This window comes from Podarcis erhardii, assembly GCF_964252035.2.
Source record: "Podarcis erhardii genome assembly, chromosome: 5".
In the NCBI taxonomy this organism is placed as follows: domain Eukaryota; kingdom Metazoa; phylum Chordata; class Lepidosauria; order Squamata; family Lacertidae; genus Podarcis; species Podarcis erhardii.
The window spans coordinates 20,129,673-20,147,367 of record NC_138509.1 but is presented as its reverse complement, the minus strand read 5'-3'; the positions used below and the strand labels follow the sequence as shown (position 1 = coordinate 20,147,367).

Here is a 17,695-nt window from a genome sequence, read left to right as displayed (position 1 = left end):
CCTTCACATTCTGTTTTCCCAGTATATCAGCTGTGTGTGAATCATTCCTGTAACAAAAAGGAAAGGCAATATAGGCTCTGAGATTTCTTGGATAACCCATGACTTGGATCCAAAGATATTTCTGCTTGTGCAATATAGCTCTACTGAATCCCCCATCCCTCTACAGCTTCCCCCAGAAGGTGCATCAACTCTCAGGAGCAGCTTTTGGGGGTGTTGAACGGGTATGTAGGGAAGTCAGGAGTCTGGAAAATACCACTGTACAAGTGGAGTTGCACAGGAGCACCGGGTCTGCCCCGGGTGCCAACTCTGAGGGGGATGACAAAAAGGCTCACCTGCTGCCCCCGGGTGTGGTGGCACTAGCCGCTGCCATCGCTAGCCGCCGCCATTGCACCGCCACAGCCTCATGCAGAAGATCCCGTCACTGCTGCAGCTGTGGGCAGAGGATCCCGCCGCCGCCACCACGAGTGGAGGATCCTGCCACCACAAGCGGAGGATCCCGCCACTGATGCAGCGGTGAGCAGAGGATCCCACCGCAAGCGGAGGATTGCACAAACACTGCTGCAGCGGAAGGTTGCCCTGCCTCCTGTGTGGCGGATCGGCCACCCCTGGGTGCACTGCATGGCTGCCGCTCCGGGCACCCATGCAGCTTACTCTGCCACTGTCAAGCCCAGTATGTTTCTCACTAGTAGAAACCTTTCCCCACAATTTATGACTTGCAGTAGGATTTGTAGAACTGAAAATCATCATTCAACTAGTTTGGGTATCAGAGGCAAAACTGATTAGATTGACTATTTTGTCCTGAGTGAATGATGTGATCCAGGCCTGGATTTGGACTGCCTTACTGTTTTTATGAAGGCAGATTTCTGCTTATTGAAGAGCACAGCATATGGGACCAAACATTGCCCTGGCTGTAGCTGATGGGAATTTTATTTTACTGTTGGTGGGAAGACAATATTACAGTCATGGCAATTGGCAAAGCTGAAGTGGCAATGAGGCTGTGTTCTGTTAATCAGCAGTTTTCACTCAACAGCTATTCAGAAGTGTGGGAAAATTCTCCTTTCCAAAACTAATTTTCCATATGCATTAATAACAACCCCAATTTTTATGCTTGGGGAGTGTGAGTGAAAGTTTCTGCCTGCTTAGTTGTCGAAAAATTATACCACCATCTAAATAATATTGGCAGAACAAATGCCACTTGACTGCAGCTGATGGGGGCATACATTTTTTAAAAAATATTTCCTAGAGGAACAAATTCATCCAACTTCATTATTCCTGAATATTTCCTACTGACATCAGGACAGCTTCTCTGGAAAAGAAATGGATTTGAAGGCTGCAGATATAGCTAAAAAAAATGAGATTTCATCTCTCTGGAAACAACAAGGTATCAAATTAATACTAGCGTGCTGTGGTGAACTGAAAGTTGACTTGCATGATCACAACGCTGCTGAAGCCATAAGTACTTCCCTATCAGCTAGTGAGGTTTTTAAAGAAGGTGCACGTGGGTGGCACTGTGGCGTAAACCACAGAGCCTAGGGCTTGCCGATCGGAAGGTCAGTGGTTCGAATCCCCATGATGGGGTGAGCTCCCATTGTTCAGTCCCTGCTCCTGCCCACCTAGCAGTTCAAAAGCACATCAAAGTGCAAATAGATAAATAGGTACCGCTCCGGTGGGAAGGTAAACGGCATTTCTGTGCACTGCTCTGGTTCACCAGAAGTGGCTTAGTCATGTTGGCCACATGACCCGGAAGCTGTCTGTGGACAAACGCTGGCTTCCTCGGCCTATAGAGCTAGATGAGCACGCAACCCCAAAGTCATCCGCAACTGGACCTAATGGTCAGAGGTACCTTTACCTTTACCTTTACTCCTATTCATAGAGGTCACTTGGGCCCCTGGTTGTCAAAGATGGATCAAGGAGCATCCCCAAGCAACAGACCTGCTCCTTCAGAGGGAGTGCAATTGGTTTATTTCCCAGACATAGGAACCACCACCACAGGGCCTCCATCTTTCCAGGATTCAAGCTCAATTTACTCACCCTCATCCAGCCCACCATGGTACCCAGACTCCAGCCCAGGGCTTGCACAGCCTCACCTGCCTCAGATGTAATGGAGATGGTAAAGGTAAAGGGACCCCTGACCATTAGGTCCAGTCGTGACTGACTCTGGGGTTGTGGTGCTCATCTCGCTTTATTGGCTGAGGGAGCCGGCGTACAGCTTCCAGGTCATGTGGCCAGCATGACTAAGCCGCTTCTGGTGAACCAGAGCAGCACACAGAAACGCTGTTTACCTTCCTGTCAGAGTGGTACCTATTTATCTACTTGCACTCTGATGTGCTTTCAAACTGCTAGGTTGGCAGGAGCAGGGGCTGAGCAACGGGAGCTCACCCCGTGACAGGGATTCGAACTGCCGACCTTCTGATCGGCAAGTCCTAGGCTCTATGGTTTAACCCACAGTGCCACCCGCGTCCCATAATGGAGATGGTACCCAACTCTATATCTCCATTACATCTGAGGCAGGTGAGACTGAGGCAGGTGACCCTGCCAGTGGCAATGGAGATACCATAGAACAGCATCACCAATACATGAATACTGTTGGGGTGGGGGCTAGTGGAACATAATACTAACACCAACATACAAAGCACACATCTTGCCCCTCTAATGCAGCAGGGAAGCTGTCAAGAGAGCCCTAACGCTACATCTGTGCCTGCCCACAGTCTTCTGCTGGAATAGAGAGCAAATAACTGTGCTGCGCTAGTAATGATTATCACCAGGAGGTGGTCTCTGTCATTAACAGTGAGGTTTGCTGCCACAGTAGGTCAGGACATGATCACCAACTGTGCAGCTGTTTCTTTAGGAATAAGAGGATTTAAGCAGTCAAAGTGAAGCTTATTTTACCTTACTGATTCCAGCAGGAGCTAAAACATTGGAAAGAAGGCATGACGTGTAGGAGAACATAAATAAAACACCTAAACTGGGATGTTTAATGCACATGTTTTCACCATTAACACTTTACAATGCTTTATAGAGGCCCAGCCAAAGCACAAAAAATATAAGCGTTACTATGGAATACTCCCCAGATAACTTAAACGGCTAAATAAGGGAAATGTCCCACAGAGCCACCCCACAAGCATTGGCTGAGTGAGTGCTATCCATTAGAGAGTTTTCAACACTTCTCACCATCTTTATCACTGAATAGGGATTGCAGAAATTTGCTGCACTACTGAATAGGGATTGCAGAAATTTGCTGCACTACAAAATTTGCAAATATCAAGAGCAGATTCTTAACAATTCAGCCATAACAGTCAGAGAACTGAGTGCAGGCAGAATAAAAAGGGGCTAATTACCTTCAGAAAGAAGGAGAAATCAGTACAACCACCAAATGGAAAAAATCTCACCATTATTAGATAAAAAATATTCCTCAGGAGCACTAAATAAGCATTTGCACTGTATCAGTCATGCAGACCTAGAGACATCTATAGAGCGTGTGTTGTACAGAAGTAGGCAGATAAGGAGAAGCGTGCAACCAGTTACATGTAAGGTTTCTTTTCTGAACCAACTCTAATCAGAAAACTGGGGAGAGATTCAATAAGCTGTTTGGAAGTGGAGGCTTGGTTACTGTCACTCTGCCTGCTCCTTCCCTGAATTATTATTATTATTATTTATTAAATTTGTTAGTCATTTTATCTTGCCCTGGTCAACCCACAGTGACTTACAACCCTGAATAGCTGATCAGCACCATAACAATGATCTGTGAGCTACAGGCACACAACCTATTGTACACAAGCATAGCAGGATCAGGGCAAAAGTTTGGCAGGCTCAGAATGACTCCAGAGAATGACTCTGTTTCAAACTCTGAAGAGCCACTGCCAGTCAGAGTAGAAATTACGAAGAGCCAAAAACAGACAAATGGCCCCACATTGTGTATGTCACTATTTTTCATTCCTGCAGATCTCATATGTACCTTTCCCTCACTTGACTCATGGAAGCTGATCAGCTTTGAAAAGCTCTTCCTTTAACAGCAATAATTGGTTAAGACTGAAGTCTCAATACCCGGCTGGTTTCAAAAACCACTCTCAGCAAATTACACAGCAAACATCTGCAGGGAATTCTAGCCTGCACCATGATGTCAGGCAGCAGCTGTCCTGAAGGAGGACTCCGCTGAAAGGGTCCTGAGAGCCAGTGAGGAACATTGTGGGGGAACGAGCCTCTCAGACTTGTTTGGTAATCCTCCCTCTGCCTCTCCCAGCTGACAGACCTGACACCTCATACAAGCCTGAGAATTAACTGTGCTCATAAAATTAGGAAACAAGAGTCCCATAAAGTTGTAATGAGCTTTGGGTTTCAAAATTCTACGGGTAACTATCCTCTGACCAAGGGAGCCATAAAAGACGCCTTTAAAAAAGCAGCTTTTCCATGTATTTACGAATCACCCAATTTTCTTAAACATCTCATACAAAAGAGGCCGTGCTTTTTACTCGGTTTACTTCATGTTCTCATGATGTGCAGCATCTGCTAAACAAATTAATATCTTTATAAAAAAATGCTAAAAAGGAAACAAGATTTCTTGCTCTCCTTTTTTAAAAAAACAAAACAAAAAAACCAACTCTCTGTTATTGATCCATTATGGGCTTATACACAAAATGGCTGGGCCTCTTTTTTCTCAAAAAGTCACTTCACAGGCAATATTAAGGGACAGGAGGGTCACAAAGTGAAAAGGTCCACACAAGCTGTTTCTGATGCAACTTTGTGTCTTACACAGAGAACTGGACATATAAAATATTTCTAGAGGGACTAGTTGTGTTAGTCCATCGCAACAAAAGCAACCAAGAGTCTTGCAGCACCTTAGAGATGAACAAATTGATTGTGGCATCTGATGAAATGGACTCTGGTCCAGGAAAGCTTATGCCACCATCAATTTGTCGGTCTTTACAGAGCTGCAGGACTCTTGGTTGCTTTTGCCATATGGAAAATGTTGCCCTGCAGTGAAAAAATCCACAAGGATTATGCAGGAAAGACTCAAAAGCAGGATGCTAAATAATTGCAGATTCCTGCCTGCAGATCTTTCTTTCAACATCAACATTTCTGGATCCAAAGAATACCATGCGGTATTCCATTGTTGAAGTTCAACACCACAAGTCTGAATCTGGCTAGTAGTATACAGATGGGGGTCTACTAGGAAATTCCATGGGAGCTGCTCTCTATTTGAGGAAAGATGGGACAGAAAAACAAAGAAACATATTTAGGGTGCATTAAAAAACACCACTCCTATAGAGGAAAAGTGTTGCCATCCTATCAGAAGTCAAGGAGATAAAGAACTACAAAACTTTCAGAACACATCTGAACACATCTGAAGGTATCTGTATCAGAAAGTTTTTAATGTTTGACGTTTTTATATGTGTTGGAAGCCACCGAGAGCGGCTGGGGCAACCTAGCTAGATGGGTAGGGTATTACTACTACTACTACCACTATTATTATTATTATTATTATTATTATTATTATTATTATTATTATTATTTCATAACTGTCCCCCACATAAAGTTCTACTGATGTGCCTGAGGATGATCCCCTTTCAGAACCACTTTCCTACATCAGACTAATAGATAAATCCCTTTGGCCTCTGTGGTCTGGTTCTGACACAACATTGAGACAGATTTCATTCCTAGGGAATGCAATAGCGGGAACAGAGTGTACCATCATCTCTTCACTGGGGGATATGCTTTTCAAGCGTCAAACTACATATGATGCTCAGCCAAGTAAATGTTTTTTCCCAAAGGTTTTTTTTAAAATACCCGAAGCAGCTGTGGGAAGTACATGAGTGTGGAGGGCTAGCAGGATGGTGGCACTTGTTACTTTTCCCCATCTGAATTGCCTTTTGCTCCATGCGGGGAAGAGATGAGTATCCATCCAATGGGGGGTGGGGGACAGTTCAAGACAGGATAATTTTAATGAGATCAAACACCCACAGGTAACGGGATAAGCAGCCCCTTCCTCTCAGCATGAACATCTGGAACAGACTGCTGCTTTTTACTGTGGCTATGAGTAAAAACTTAGGGGTCACATCCACCTGACTGCACATCCATCATGTGCAGTTTGTCTCTGATGAACAATATTGTTCCATGTACCTGCCCTTCCTCCATTGTTCCATAACCAGCTGGTGGCTTCAAATAGCTCTGCAAACTGGTCCTATTACTGTCCCTTGCCCATCACACACACCAACCAAGCTAAGGGAGGCATCCATTCTACAGTGTAGAGTGTACCTTCTCACAACCCAGCTGCCCATGGCTGCTACTGTGTGAGATGAGGAAAATCTGGTCATGTGAATCCAAAAGAACCTCGTGTGTACAGTGCATTGACCACAGCACTTTTAACGCGTCAAATTACCTGAAGTCCAAAGAAAGCCATCAGAATGGAGTTGATTGTACCCAAAATGCCTTCAGGATCAAAAGGTTGAATGGTTTTGTACAGCTCCTAACAGGAAAGAAAACATTGCTTTGGTTACTCAAAACTCCCAAGATCTAAAACAGCAGGCAGCCTCTCAATTTACAATATTACAGGTCACAAAATAAATGTCGGCCACATAATACAATGTGGCATACATCCAAATTGTCTCACTTCCTTAAATATGCATATCTATTCATTGAATCAAACGCAGTCATTAATGCAAGAAGTTCAGAGGCAGCCGGCTCATTTGTTCATTTATCCTGTGCCAGAAAAATGTAACTCCCTTTTTAAAATAAATTACCATTTCTATACCAAAGACATCCAAACAGAGGCAGATTTAGGGAAGCACAACCAGTTTGGTTGCACTGGGCCTGGGCCCTGGGGGGGGGGCTGCAAGGGACACCACAACTATGATTTAAAATGGAGTATGAGAGGTGGGCGGTGGATGAATTTTGGTGTGGCACAGCGCACCCCTGAAATTTGAGACCCCAATGTTCGCTGCTGATCCAAATCTTTTCTCTGAAGCGATTATACAAATACAAATGTTATATAATTGTTCGCTTCATTTCATCCCCCCCTCCCCCAATTTATTTTGAAGCAAAAACAAAAACAAAAACATTAGGAATAAGCAGGCATCACATAAATCTGTAACACTGATAGCAGTTTATATAGCATTGTGGTTAAGAACATAACATATAAAACGGTATAGAAATTACGTGAATAATAATAATAATAATCACAGAAGCCTCAACAAGTTGCCCATAGAAATGGCAGGCTAGTTACAGATTAGAGACATGTGGTGGTTACCAGTCAGCTTTTTTCACAAGGTGTTTTTAAACTTTTGGGAGGTTTACAGCAGCTATATGGGAAGCTGACAATCTGCAGCATCCATCCATCCATAATGAGGGAACACTCTACTATTATATATTTCAACTTCATTATATATTTATTGGACACAGCCAAATTTGCCTTATGCTACTGCTGGACACTACAGATCACCAGCTCGTAGAGATGCCATGAATATTCAGAATTCAGTAAGATTTCAAACTAAGATTGTGTATCTACTTTTGCAGAAATTTTGACAATACCAGTTATGGGGTTTTTTTTGGCGGGGAGAAGTGTCAACTAAAAGCAGGGAATGAGGAAAAAGAGGTCCCCTCTCAAGTCTTTCCAGCTTTACTGATCTCAAATCATTGCACACATGCAAGTAACATGTATAAAAACACATGTACTCCAGAAAAGTGTGCATAAGATACATGTATTAGTGAAAATAACGGGGGGGATGCACTATATTAGGGGAAATTGCTTTGCAAAAATCTGCATATTAGGCAAAATTGCAAAGAGAGAGAAAAATTTTGCACTAAAATACTGATTGATTTTCACCAAGAGCACATCCCTGCCTGATATTGGGTCCTTGGACAATTCTGTGGCACTGGCAGTTAAAGGATGTCAGATGGGGGGGACAATTTGGGGACCCACTGCTAGCCAGGATTAATAAATATTCTGAGCTAGATGGGCCACTGTTCTGATACAGGGTTGTGAAAAGTCAGCCCGCTTGGAGATTCAAGACCAAGAAACTTCCCAGAGCTTCCTATTGCTCCCTGATCCTTATATACCTAGAATTTTACTGTACTTCGCTGCCTTTTAGCACTGCCTTTTTGTGCATAGCCATCTAAATCATTCCACAGAGCAATTGAGCAAAAATGTATACAGAACTAAAAATCTACAATTTTCTGACAGTAAGAACTGTTGCTTAGCTGTCCTTGAGGCGAACCTAGCCTCTCTGACTTGCCAATCCAGAGGTTAAAAAGGAACATGGAGAGAGCAGCCAATGTAGTTTGTGAGAGTTGCCAGCATAGCATTGTCACCGGGTTAGGCTCTTAGTCCCACACTGCCACTCAGCCTCCTTTCACTGCCTGCTTTCTTCCCACAACTGTCTTTACTTCTGTTGGTCTGCCACTCCTGTTCCTAGCGTCACCGCAGCAACGGCGTTCCTTCAGCATTCCAGAAGCCAACTGCCTCATCAGAACAGCAGAGGAAGGGATGGGCTTACTGCAGCCACTTTATTGGAAAACTGGTAACTCATTAGCCTGCGCCCTGACCCTCTTAAGAAAACTGCACCCCCCACGCTACGCCACTGCTAAGGCCTCCAAAGTATCAGATAGAAAGCATTTTATTGCCAGTGCCAGTAGTTCTGTTTGTAGGCAAGGCACCCAATGACAGAAGATCTAAACACCACTGTGTTTGACATGCTAGTTTGCTTTCTTCTTCTTCTGTCTATTCAAAAACGGCCAGCTGGTAGCCTGCTAAGCCACATACAGCCATCAAGAGGATTTTAACAGGCCTCTAACAGTCCTCCTAAATTCTAAGCAAGACATAGGAAACTGTCTTATACTGACACAGATAGGTAGCCGTGTTGGTCTGCCATAGTCAAAACAAAACAAATTCCTTCCAGTAGCACCTTAAAGACCAACTAAGTCAGTTCTTGGTATGAGCTTTTCGTGTGCATGCACACTTCTTCAGATATCTGAAGAAGTGTGCATGCACACGAAAGCTCATACCAAGAACTGACTTAGTTGGTCTTTAAGGTGCTACTGGAAGGAATTTGTTTTGTTTTGTCTTATACTGAGTTAGGCTATGGGTCCATCTAGCACACCATTACTTAAATTGAATGGCAGCAGCAATCCAGGGTTCAGACAGAGGGCATTCTGACCACCACCTGGGAGATGCCGCGGATTCAATCGAGGACATTCTGCATGCAAAGCAGATGTTCTATCACTGAAGGGGGGAAAGCAAAAAGCTCACGCACAACTTCAGTTTTCAGAAAAAGATAAATGTTTGCAAGGCAGGTGCTCCACTTTTCAATGTCCCAGCTCCCTTTTGGATTTTGTATGCCACGTGCAAATGTATATAAAATGCTGAACACTGGAAGGTGCTAGATGATGCCAGCTTCTTACTATGGAGCACAGAACTGCTGTTAAGTATGGTAAGTTGCTTCGTGCAACAAAATACACTTTTAGACACTGGGTGACTCTCTGAAGATTACAGTGGCCCTTCAAGGATACAGAAATTAGAAACGCCTGATCTATATATCCAGCAACTTGAAAATTATACAGTGGTACCTCGGGTTACTGACGCTTCAGGTTACAGACGCTTTAGGTTACAGACTTCACTAACCCAGAAATAGTACCTCGTGTTAAGAACTTTGCTTCAGGATGAGAACAGAAATCGCACAGCAGCAGCGGGAGGCCCCATTAGCTAAAGTGGTACCTCAGGTTAAGAACTGTTTCAGGTTAAGAACAGACCTCCAGAACGAATTAAGTTCTTAACCTGTATTTAAAAGGAGATCCTTTTCTAGAGACCAGGAATTAATGCTCTGTCAAAATGTTCTTAATACACAGAGGTATTAACACTTCCTGAAACATCTGGATTAGAGACAGGACAGACGGAGAGCATTTGTCCAGCTAAATTGTGGTGTTTCTTATACTATTATATGCAAAGGTAAATCCCAAAGAGCTGAGATTGCTTGTGAACTTGACTCTGAAACTCCTGGCTGTCAAACCTTAACACTGCTTTCACACTAGATTTCTTCCATCCTCTGGGGGTGAGGGGGGGAAATCAGTATGATAACAGTGCCACAATAAGTCTTCCTTTTGTTTGGCTGCACCTGGCTAATGTCTGACAGGAGAAGGAAGGCAATGGCTAAGCGATGTTATCATATAAAAGCCAACGGCCAGATAAGCCCAGCACTTACAAACACTTCACCAAGCCAGCCCTGCAGATAATCAATTACCTTACATGTAGGGTAGCGATATATGTGGTCCTCTCCCAGCACCAACTTATCAATGTACCCCGCTGCACCGCCAGTACAGTTGGGGTATTTTCCATCATCTCCTATCCCCCCAGGGCCCAGGTAACCTCTGCAGAGAGAACACACAATATTAATTGCAGCTGTCAGTTTTCCAAGCACCGGAACTGATTTTATTTTTCGTCACAAGACCAGTCTGATATGACAAGAATTTGAAAATGAATTAGTGAGCTTATTTTCAACTCCTGAATAGCATTTACTACACATGCACCATTAAGTGTAATGATCCTTTTGATCTCTGAAAGCCAAAAAGCTCTGTTAATTCTGGCAATCACGGTTTTTGTTGCCTCTCTGATCTTCCCCCAGAATGGGATATAATTTTTAAAATGCATTAGAATACGGCAATCTGAAAACATGCTTCCCTAATTGAGATGTACCATCTGCCGCAAAATATCTACAAAACACATCTCTACTAATTCAAATGTTTGATGTGCCTTTGCTTTTTCTGTCTCTGAAAACAGTGGAGGATGATATCATGATTAGAATATAAAACCGGTTCTATTGTGTCAATATTTACTGTGCGGATTCATCCCCAGCAAAGCTGCATTTTTCCACAAAACAAAATTTTAGCTTTTACTCACTGAAAGTATATACACTCAGAATGTAACCCTCAATTTTCAAATATTGCTTACTAAGCAGAAAACAGCTATTGTTTACCTGTTGGCAGGGCTGCAACTGCACTATATAGCTGCGGGTGGCAATAGAGGTATAATAGCATTTTTAAAGACAAACTAAAATCCACATGGTAGTGAGCAGGCATTTGCGTTCATCTCTGGGTTTCCCATATTTTGAAGAGCAAAAAAAGAGGAGACATTTGCCAACTTCTACTTTTAGCTATGGATTGTGATGATGACTCTGCCCATGATAAAGAGGATGTGTCCTGGAAGCAGAGGACGTATGGCAACCCTAATGTGAACCCATCCTCTAGCTGGTTCTTATGCAAGAAATGGTTAAGAAAAATGTGTTGCTGGGCAATGGGGAAGCCTAGCCTGCTGCTTCTAACACTCTTAAAATGGAACATGGGAGATTTTATGCTCACTTAACTAAATTAGACTCTGCCTGCAGCAAAACAATCTTGGGTTGCAGTAAGAAATACTAGAGCAAAGAGGCAATGGTTACTCACCCTTAGCAAACTGCAAACCAGCAGTTACTCAAATCTGTCTCTAGCATTACTTGGAAAATGCAGGACCTTGCCTTGTGAGGCACACAGTAGATTTAGCAAACATTATAGTTTGTATGTTTGCAAATTCTGCATGTTGTGTCTAAACTGCAGGTGCATTTCATAAAGTCATCAGGAGGATGAGCCACTCCTTAAGGCTCGCTCCAAAAAACCACTAATGTGGTTCACCAACTCTTGTGAGAATGAACACCCTCCCTAGAATCCTACAAACTTAACAAATCAACTTAATTCCATTTGCCTATGACTGGCGCTATAGAAAACTTAATCTGAAAACATGGAGCTAGTTTTTCACACATCTCCCCAGCTGCAGTTTCTGCACAGCTTCTAAGAGCGTGTAGAATGCATATTCCATCACTCACTTTATGCTAAGCTGATTCCACTAATACAACTGCACATATGTGCATGAAATTGGTACCAGATTGTCAGTGCTTAGAGTGGAAAACATAGGAGTTCTGGGTATTGAAAATTCATTCAGCTAGGCTTCTCCTAATTTAACTTTTTAAAAGGTGGCAGGAACACCATTTCAACAAATGATGCAAAATGAAGAATGGGTCAGGATCATAGCCTTAAATGAAGAATGGGTCACAGCCAACATGGCCATGTTACACCTCTGTGCATGAAAGCATGCATTTCTTCTTAAATAGTTCAGGGTCGTGGTCCAATGTTCATTGGGAAAAAGAGTGTTTTATTCCTCGAGAAGTTGATGTGTGTGATTTATGGCCACATATTAGCTTCCACGGAGTGAAAGAGATTAAAGAATCACACTCTGTCATGAGCAATCTGAGATGGAGGAACAAGCTGCATCCATCTTTTTACACTTTCAAGAACACTTCTTTCTATCTATTGTATTTCTGTGGCATATCGTTTCCTCCCAATCAACTGAAATCAAGGTGTCACAAGTCCTTTTTATTGCACCTCAGGTGCATCAGAAGAACCTGAACGCTAACTTCCTGTTGCAAGCAATTTTGCAAAAATTCTCTCTACCATTAATAGACAACCAATCACCACCGGCTTTAAATCAATTCTGCAGCAGAAGTATGGTGTGTACAATGAAATGTATAAACAAATAGCTATTGACTTTCTCTGTATCTCATATTAAAAATCTTTGCTAACATGCAGGTGCAAGCAGTAGAGAAACTCTACAAAGTTTACCCAGAGAAAGAAGAAAAGTTTCAAAGAATCTAATGTGCTTCAAAATACTTCATTTTCTAATGGGGTAACTAGATGATGGGGTTGAGTAGAGAAAGATGAAATATGAGTTAAATTGGGAGGAACTTTGCATAATATGCAGGCAGGGAGTTCAGTCGATGTGAGGATGTGATCCTGCCTCCTTGCAAATGGGGAGGCAAAGAGCTGTGTTGATCTGGCAACATTTTGAAATCTACAGCATCGTCCAGTTTGCAGTGGTTAACTCAGGGTTTCCAAACATGGAAATAGGGGAAAGTGCAAATGGAGAGGATTGGTCAACCAGCAACTGATTTCTCCAGGACCCTTTGCTGTGTATTAGAGAGAACCTTTTCATTACAGTTGTTCCTATGGTTAGGAAAGGCATATGGGAGCCCCACGCCCCACGCCCGTGTAAGATTCCTCAAGCACACACCATTGCTTTCCTCTCCTCTCGGGGGCAGACTTTGGTCTTTCATAATTCTCTGTTCCAAGCTGCATCTTAGAAAGCTCAACGCCAGATGCAAAAAGTGGGATTGTTGCAGAAATGTAAATGTCTTGGTATGATTAGTATAGGCACCTAGAGTGCCCCTGAGTACCTATAACATGTTCTTTGTTTCCTTTCTCCTCTTCCTCCCCCCGCCCCGCCACCTCTATGCCTGGAGCAGTTTTGCATGCATTTTTAATTATCATTTCATTTTTTATTATGTAAATAGGCAGGTTCAAAGCCACATAATTGAAAGTGCTCTGGTAGACCTTTTTATAAAAAAAATCCTTCCCTCTGAACTATTAGATAATTCCTCCCCCCCCCCCAAAAAAAAAACACCCAGCAAAATTTGTGAGATCTAATATTATTTCTAGCATAATCTAGTCAACTTTATCATTCCATTGACTTGTGTGGTGCTAAGAAATGGGGAAACAACCCAAAGTTTCTTCAACCTCCCCTTTGTCCAAAACTTGTAAGATTCTGGTGCAAAATCTAGATTACTGTCATAGCACCAGTAATGGGGTAGGGGGACGTTATTGTTTCCCATAAATAACTCTTCCTACACAGTTTTTTCTCTCTCTTCACATGCCACGAAAGAGAAGATTGGCTTCTTTTTCACTTCTGTTGTTTTAAGATAACAGCAGCATTTATCTGCAAGGGGAAAAAATTATTCTGCTTCGTTTTAAGTAACGGGAGGGGGAATTGTTAAGAGGTAGCAATATAGCTTTGCCTTATTCACTAAGACATGCAAATGATCCCATACTAAAACACAAACTGATACATCTATTTCACACAGCTCTTCTGCAATCCCTTGCATACACCTCAAGCTGTGTCTGCTGATGGCTAGATCATTATTTTAAATGATAAAACAGCAGGACACATAGCATATGACAGCCTTGCCTTGCCAGTGCCTTTTTAAAGGATGCATGTCCTGGGGTACATGAAAGAGCTTGGGAAACACAGCCAAAAACACCCGACAGCGTATATTACTAGGTATGCATCAGTCACAGCAAGCCAGCCCTGTTCCCTCTTCTGCAATTCCCAAAGAATAGGGTTTTAAGGGGGCTAAATTCACTCATTTCCAAAATTGGGATTTGAAATTTAACACCACCGACACTGCCCTTCAATTTTCTGTCCAAAGAAATGAGAACTGACAGCACAACCCTAAGGACAGGGAGAGGTGAGATTCTGACTTGAATCTGGGACAGAAGAGCTCTCAAATGTTTTTTAACTGGACTTGGGGAAAGGGCTCAGTGTACTGGAGAATAATACACTTGGGCATTAAAAATGACTGCCTGGCAGGTGTCACTTAGAATGGGAGTAGAGGGTTCTTTAGGGTCCAATTATTTCCAACATGGATTGTAAATGGAAGCAAGTCTAATGCAAAGGTATGTTTCTACGAGGTCTGGCTGTCTGAACTCAAGTAGATATTGACTGAACAATCAAACTGGAAAGCAAATGGGCTTGGAAAGAGGAACATGGATAGTCAGGGGGCAGACACTCAGGGTGCAGTTTGCACTGAATCTGAGCAGCCCACTCAGAATTAAAAGCTTTTGAGCACCAGTTGCAACTCCATTGGCCCCCTTCTGTCACCTGGCCAGTGGTCAGGGCTTGCTAACCAGCTGATATTTTCTCAATTGGAGATAATAACTGGAATATATTTCCTTAACGGAAGATCTACCTGACAAGTGGTGTTTGTGTGTGGCAGAAAATACAGCAGTTGCCATTTAAACTGAGACAGATGGAAAGATGGGAGTTTTTTGGCTGGCGTTGGCAGAAGTAGGATACAGATGTCACACTTTGGGATTCAGGATTGGCACTTGCTGCCCGCTCTCTGAATCTGCTTGTTTTCAATAAGCTATAATTGTGTGCTTGCAAATTAACAGATGTTACAAAGATGCTATGAGCCTCCAGTCTCTCTCACTGCAAAGAAAAAGATCCTGTTGGGGGGGGGAGTACACAGAGAATATCCTATCACCTGGGAAATGGGTAAAACCACTGGCCTCTTTTTGGAGTTAAGTACCCTTCATACAATAGGTTGTTTAGAAAATGACCCTTCATGATAGTGAATAAGACCTTTACAAATACATTTATAGAATGCCCTTTTTTCCATTACGAAAATTCTACTCTACTGTGCATTCAGACTTGCTTACCTGGGGCATCCAGGGACAGGTAGCAGGAATGTGAGGCACAGCCAGAGGGTCTCCAGGATCACCATGATTACCCACTCTGGCCAGTAGAGAACGAAATCCCTTAGTGGAGCCCACCAGTTATCAAACTTAAAAGAGAAGGAAATTTACAAGATCAGAGATACGGTCAAGAAAATAAATATGGCCACTTCCAGAAGAATGTGGGTCAGAACCACTCTTTAACCCCCAAAAGTTTTCTTCCCCCACCTTTATATACATCAATAGGAAATTGCTCTCTTAACTACATGAAAGTGAAAGCAGCAATTAGATTGTTAGCCACTTCCTGTCTCCGTCACTTGATTCACATGCAAAAAACCCTGAAGAAAATCCATCAAATCCTAGGCATACCTACGGAGGGAGGGTGAGTGAGCATGCTGAGTGGTCATAAAAAGCCATAAGGTCATTTTTATCAAGCAGTTGTCCAGCTACTAGGTCAGTGATTTTGCATGTGTTCAGGCTGTGTGCAATATGCCCTCAAAAAAAGAGAGAAATTTATTCATCTCATCTCCCATGTGCTAACCAGGGGAAAGTTTGTTGTGCAGACAATAGGCAATGCAATCTACTATGCTCTCAGTATGTGTCATGGACTGGCTGGATGCAGATGAGTGGTAGGAAGCACCAGCAGGAGAACTCCCAGAGGAACTCCCAGAGGATGAAGGCTCAGAGCCAGGGGAGTGATGGGGGGCATGATGGTGAGTGGTCAGAGGGAGAAGAGGGAGTAGACCAGGAGGACGAGGAGGTGTTGGAAGATGAAAAGGCAACAGCGTTGAGTGAGCAGGAAGAGGCTGTAGCAGAGAGCAGCTCAAAAGCAGAAGCAGAGGTGGGTCAAGAAGCAGAGTGGAGGCAGGCTGCTGAAGAAGCCAGAGATTCTCCCTCTCCTGCTGTGACCAGCTCCCTTGCCTGCTGGTCTCCCAGAACACAGAGAGGAATGAAGAGGGCAAAGCAATGAGAGACAATAAAAAGGTCCTTAGGCTGATAGGGAAGCAACCAGGGGAGAAGTCTTGGAGAGTGGTGGGATGTTGGGGACATCAGTCCTCACAACTGCCTCACAGAGGCAAGAAAGACCGATTGGAAAGAGTTGCTGGGATCACTAGGCCTGCACTGTTTTGGTTTCTTTGAATAAAGAATTGACTTTACTGACACCAGGTGTTTTATAGCTACCTACTCCTGACTCCTGGGACGCGGGTGGCACTGTGGGTGAAACCACAGAGCCTAGGGCTTGCCGATCAGAAGGTCGGCGGTTTGAATCCCCGCGGCGGGGTGAGCTCCCGTTGCTCGGTCCCAGCTCCTGTCAACCTCATAGCTGTCAACTTACAGATTTGAAAATAAGGGACCAGCAGCCAAAATAAGGGACCTGCAGCCTCACCTGTTCCAGGCACTCCAGTCTTCCTGTCCTCCTGCAGTCTGGTCAAACTCATGCTGGTAGCTTCGAGAACACTGTCCAACCAACTTTGTAATCAGAGGTTCAACTGAATAGAATCTGAATCACATGCACCACAAGGCCTATGCAGCCTCAACTTAAGATGGCTCCCCAGCCTGGCTTTGCACTGCAAAGTTTGCAGCAGCACGTGCAACAAAATGGCGTCCAGCATTCAAAAAACCTCTCAGCTTGCATTAACTAGCCACACACAAGGCATGCAAGCTCCACCCCCCAGTCGTTCTTAGACTTCTTATTGGGTGAGCAACACAGCCAAGCAACACAGTTGGAGCCTCCCTGGCTGGCAGGGAGGGAGGGAGAGGAGCTGCTTCCTTTGAAATTTAAGGGGCATCATTTAAGGGACATCCATCAATAAGGGACATCAGCGGGACATGGCGCTGGAATAAGGGACTGTCCCTTCAAATAAGGGACATTTGACAGCTATGGTCAACCTAGCAGTTTGAAAGCACATCAAAGTGCAAGTAGATAAATAGGTACCACTCCGGCGGGAAGGTAAACGGAGTTTCCGTGCGCTGCTCTGGTTCGCCAGAAGTGGCTTAGTCGTGCTGGCCACATGACCCAGAAGCTGTACGCCGGCATCCTCGGCCAATAAAGCGAGATGAGCGCCGCAACCCCAGAGTCGGCCACGACTGGATCTAATGGTCAAGGGTCCCTTTACCTTTACCTTTTACTCCTGACTCCAGCTCCTGATAATATAGCCCTGAGGATGGTGGGTACAGATGGGGGGGGGGGTTAGTTCAGTCTGCATTTAAAGGTGGCCTTAGCTAACTGGCATTTTCTAAGAAGAAGATGCAAACCAAAACATACTTGCACTTTTCCCAAGTTATGCAATATAGTTCTCTAGCCAACTAATGGTTCAATTCATTTTTTATGCCATCCTTTGTCACTGGATCTTTATTAGCTGAGTATTTTATGCTTGGTGTGGTCACCCAA

The 17,695-nt window shown here is 43.7% G+C and overlaps 1 protein-coding gene across 4 annotated transcripts in view; it reads right to left on the bottom strand.

The window, feature by feature from the left end:
* The window catches only part of LOC309341560 (heparan-alpha-glucosaminide N-acetyltransferase-like), a 178,957-nt gene that overhangs the window by 43,848 nt on the left and 117,414 nt on the right, over positions 1-17,695 (bottom strand). For all 4 annotated transcript variants that reach the window (XM_081861216.1, XM_081861218.1, XM_081861215.1 and 1 more), the window contains 3 exons: positions 15,289-15,413; positions 10,230-10,356; positions 6,377-6,463 (listed from right to left, as the gene is read on the bottom strand). In XM_081861216.1, coding sequence (XP_081717342.1) covers positions 6,377-6,463; positions 10,230-10,356; positions 15,289-15,413 — 339 coding nt within the window. The remainder of the gene's footprint in view (positions 1-6,376; positions 6,464-10,229; positions 10,357-15,288; positions 15,414-17,695) is intronic.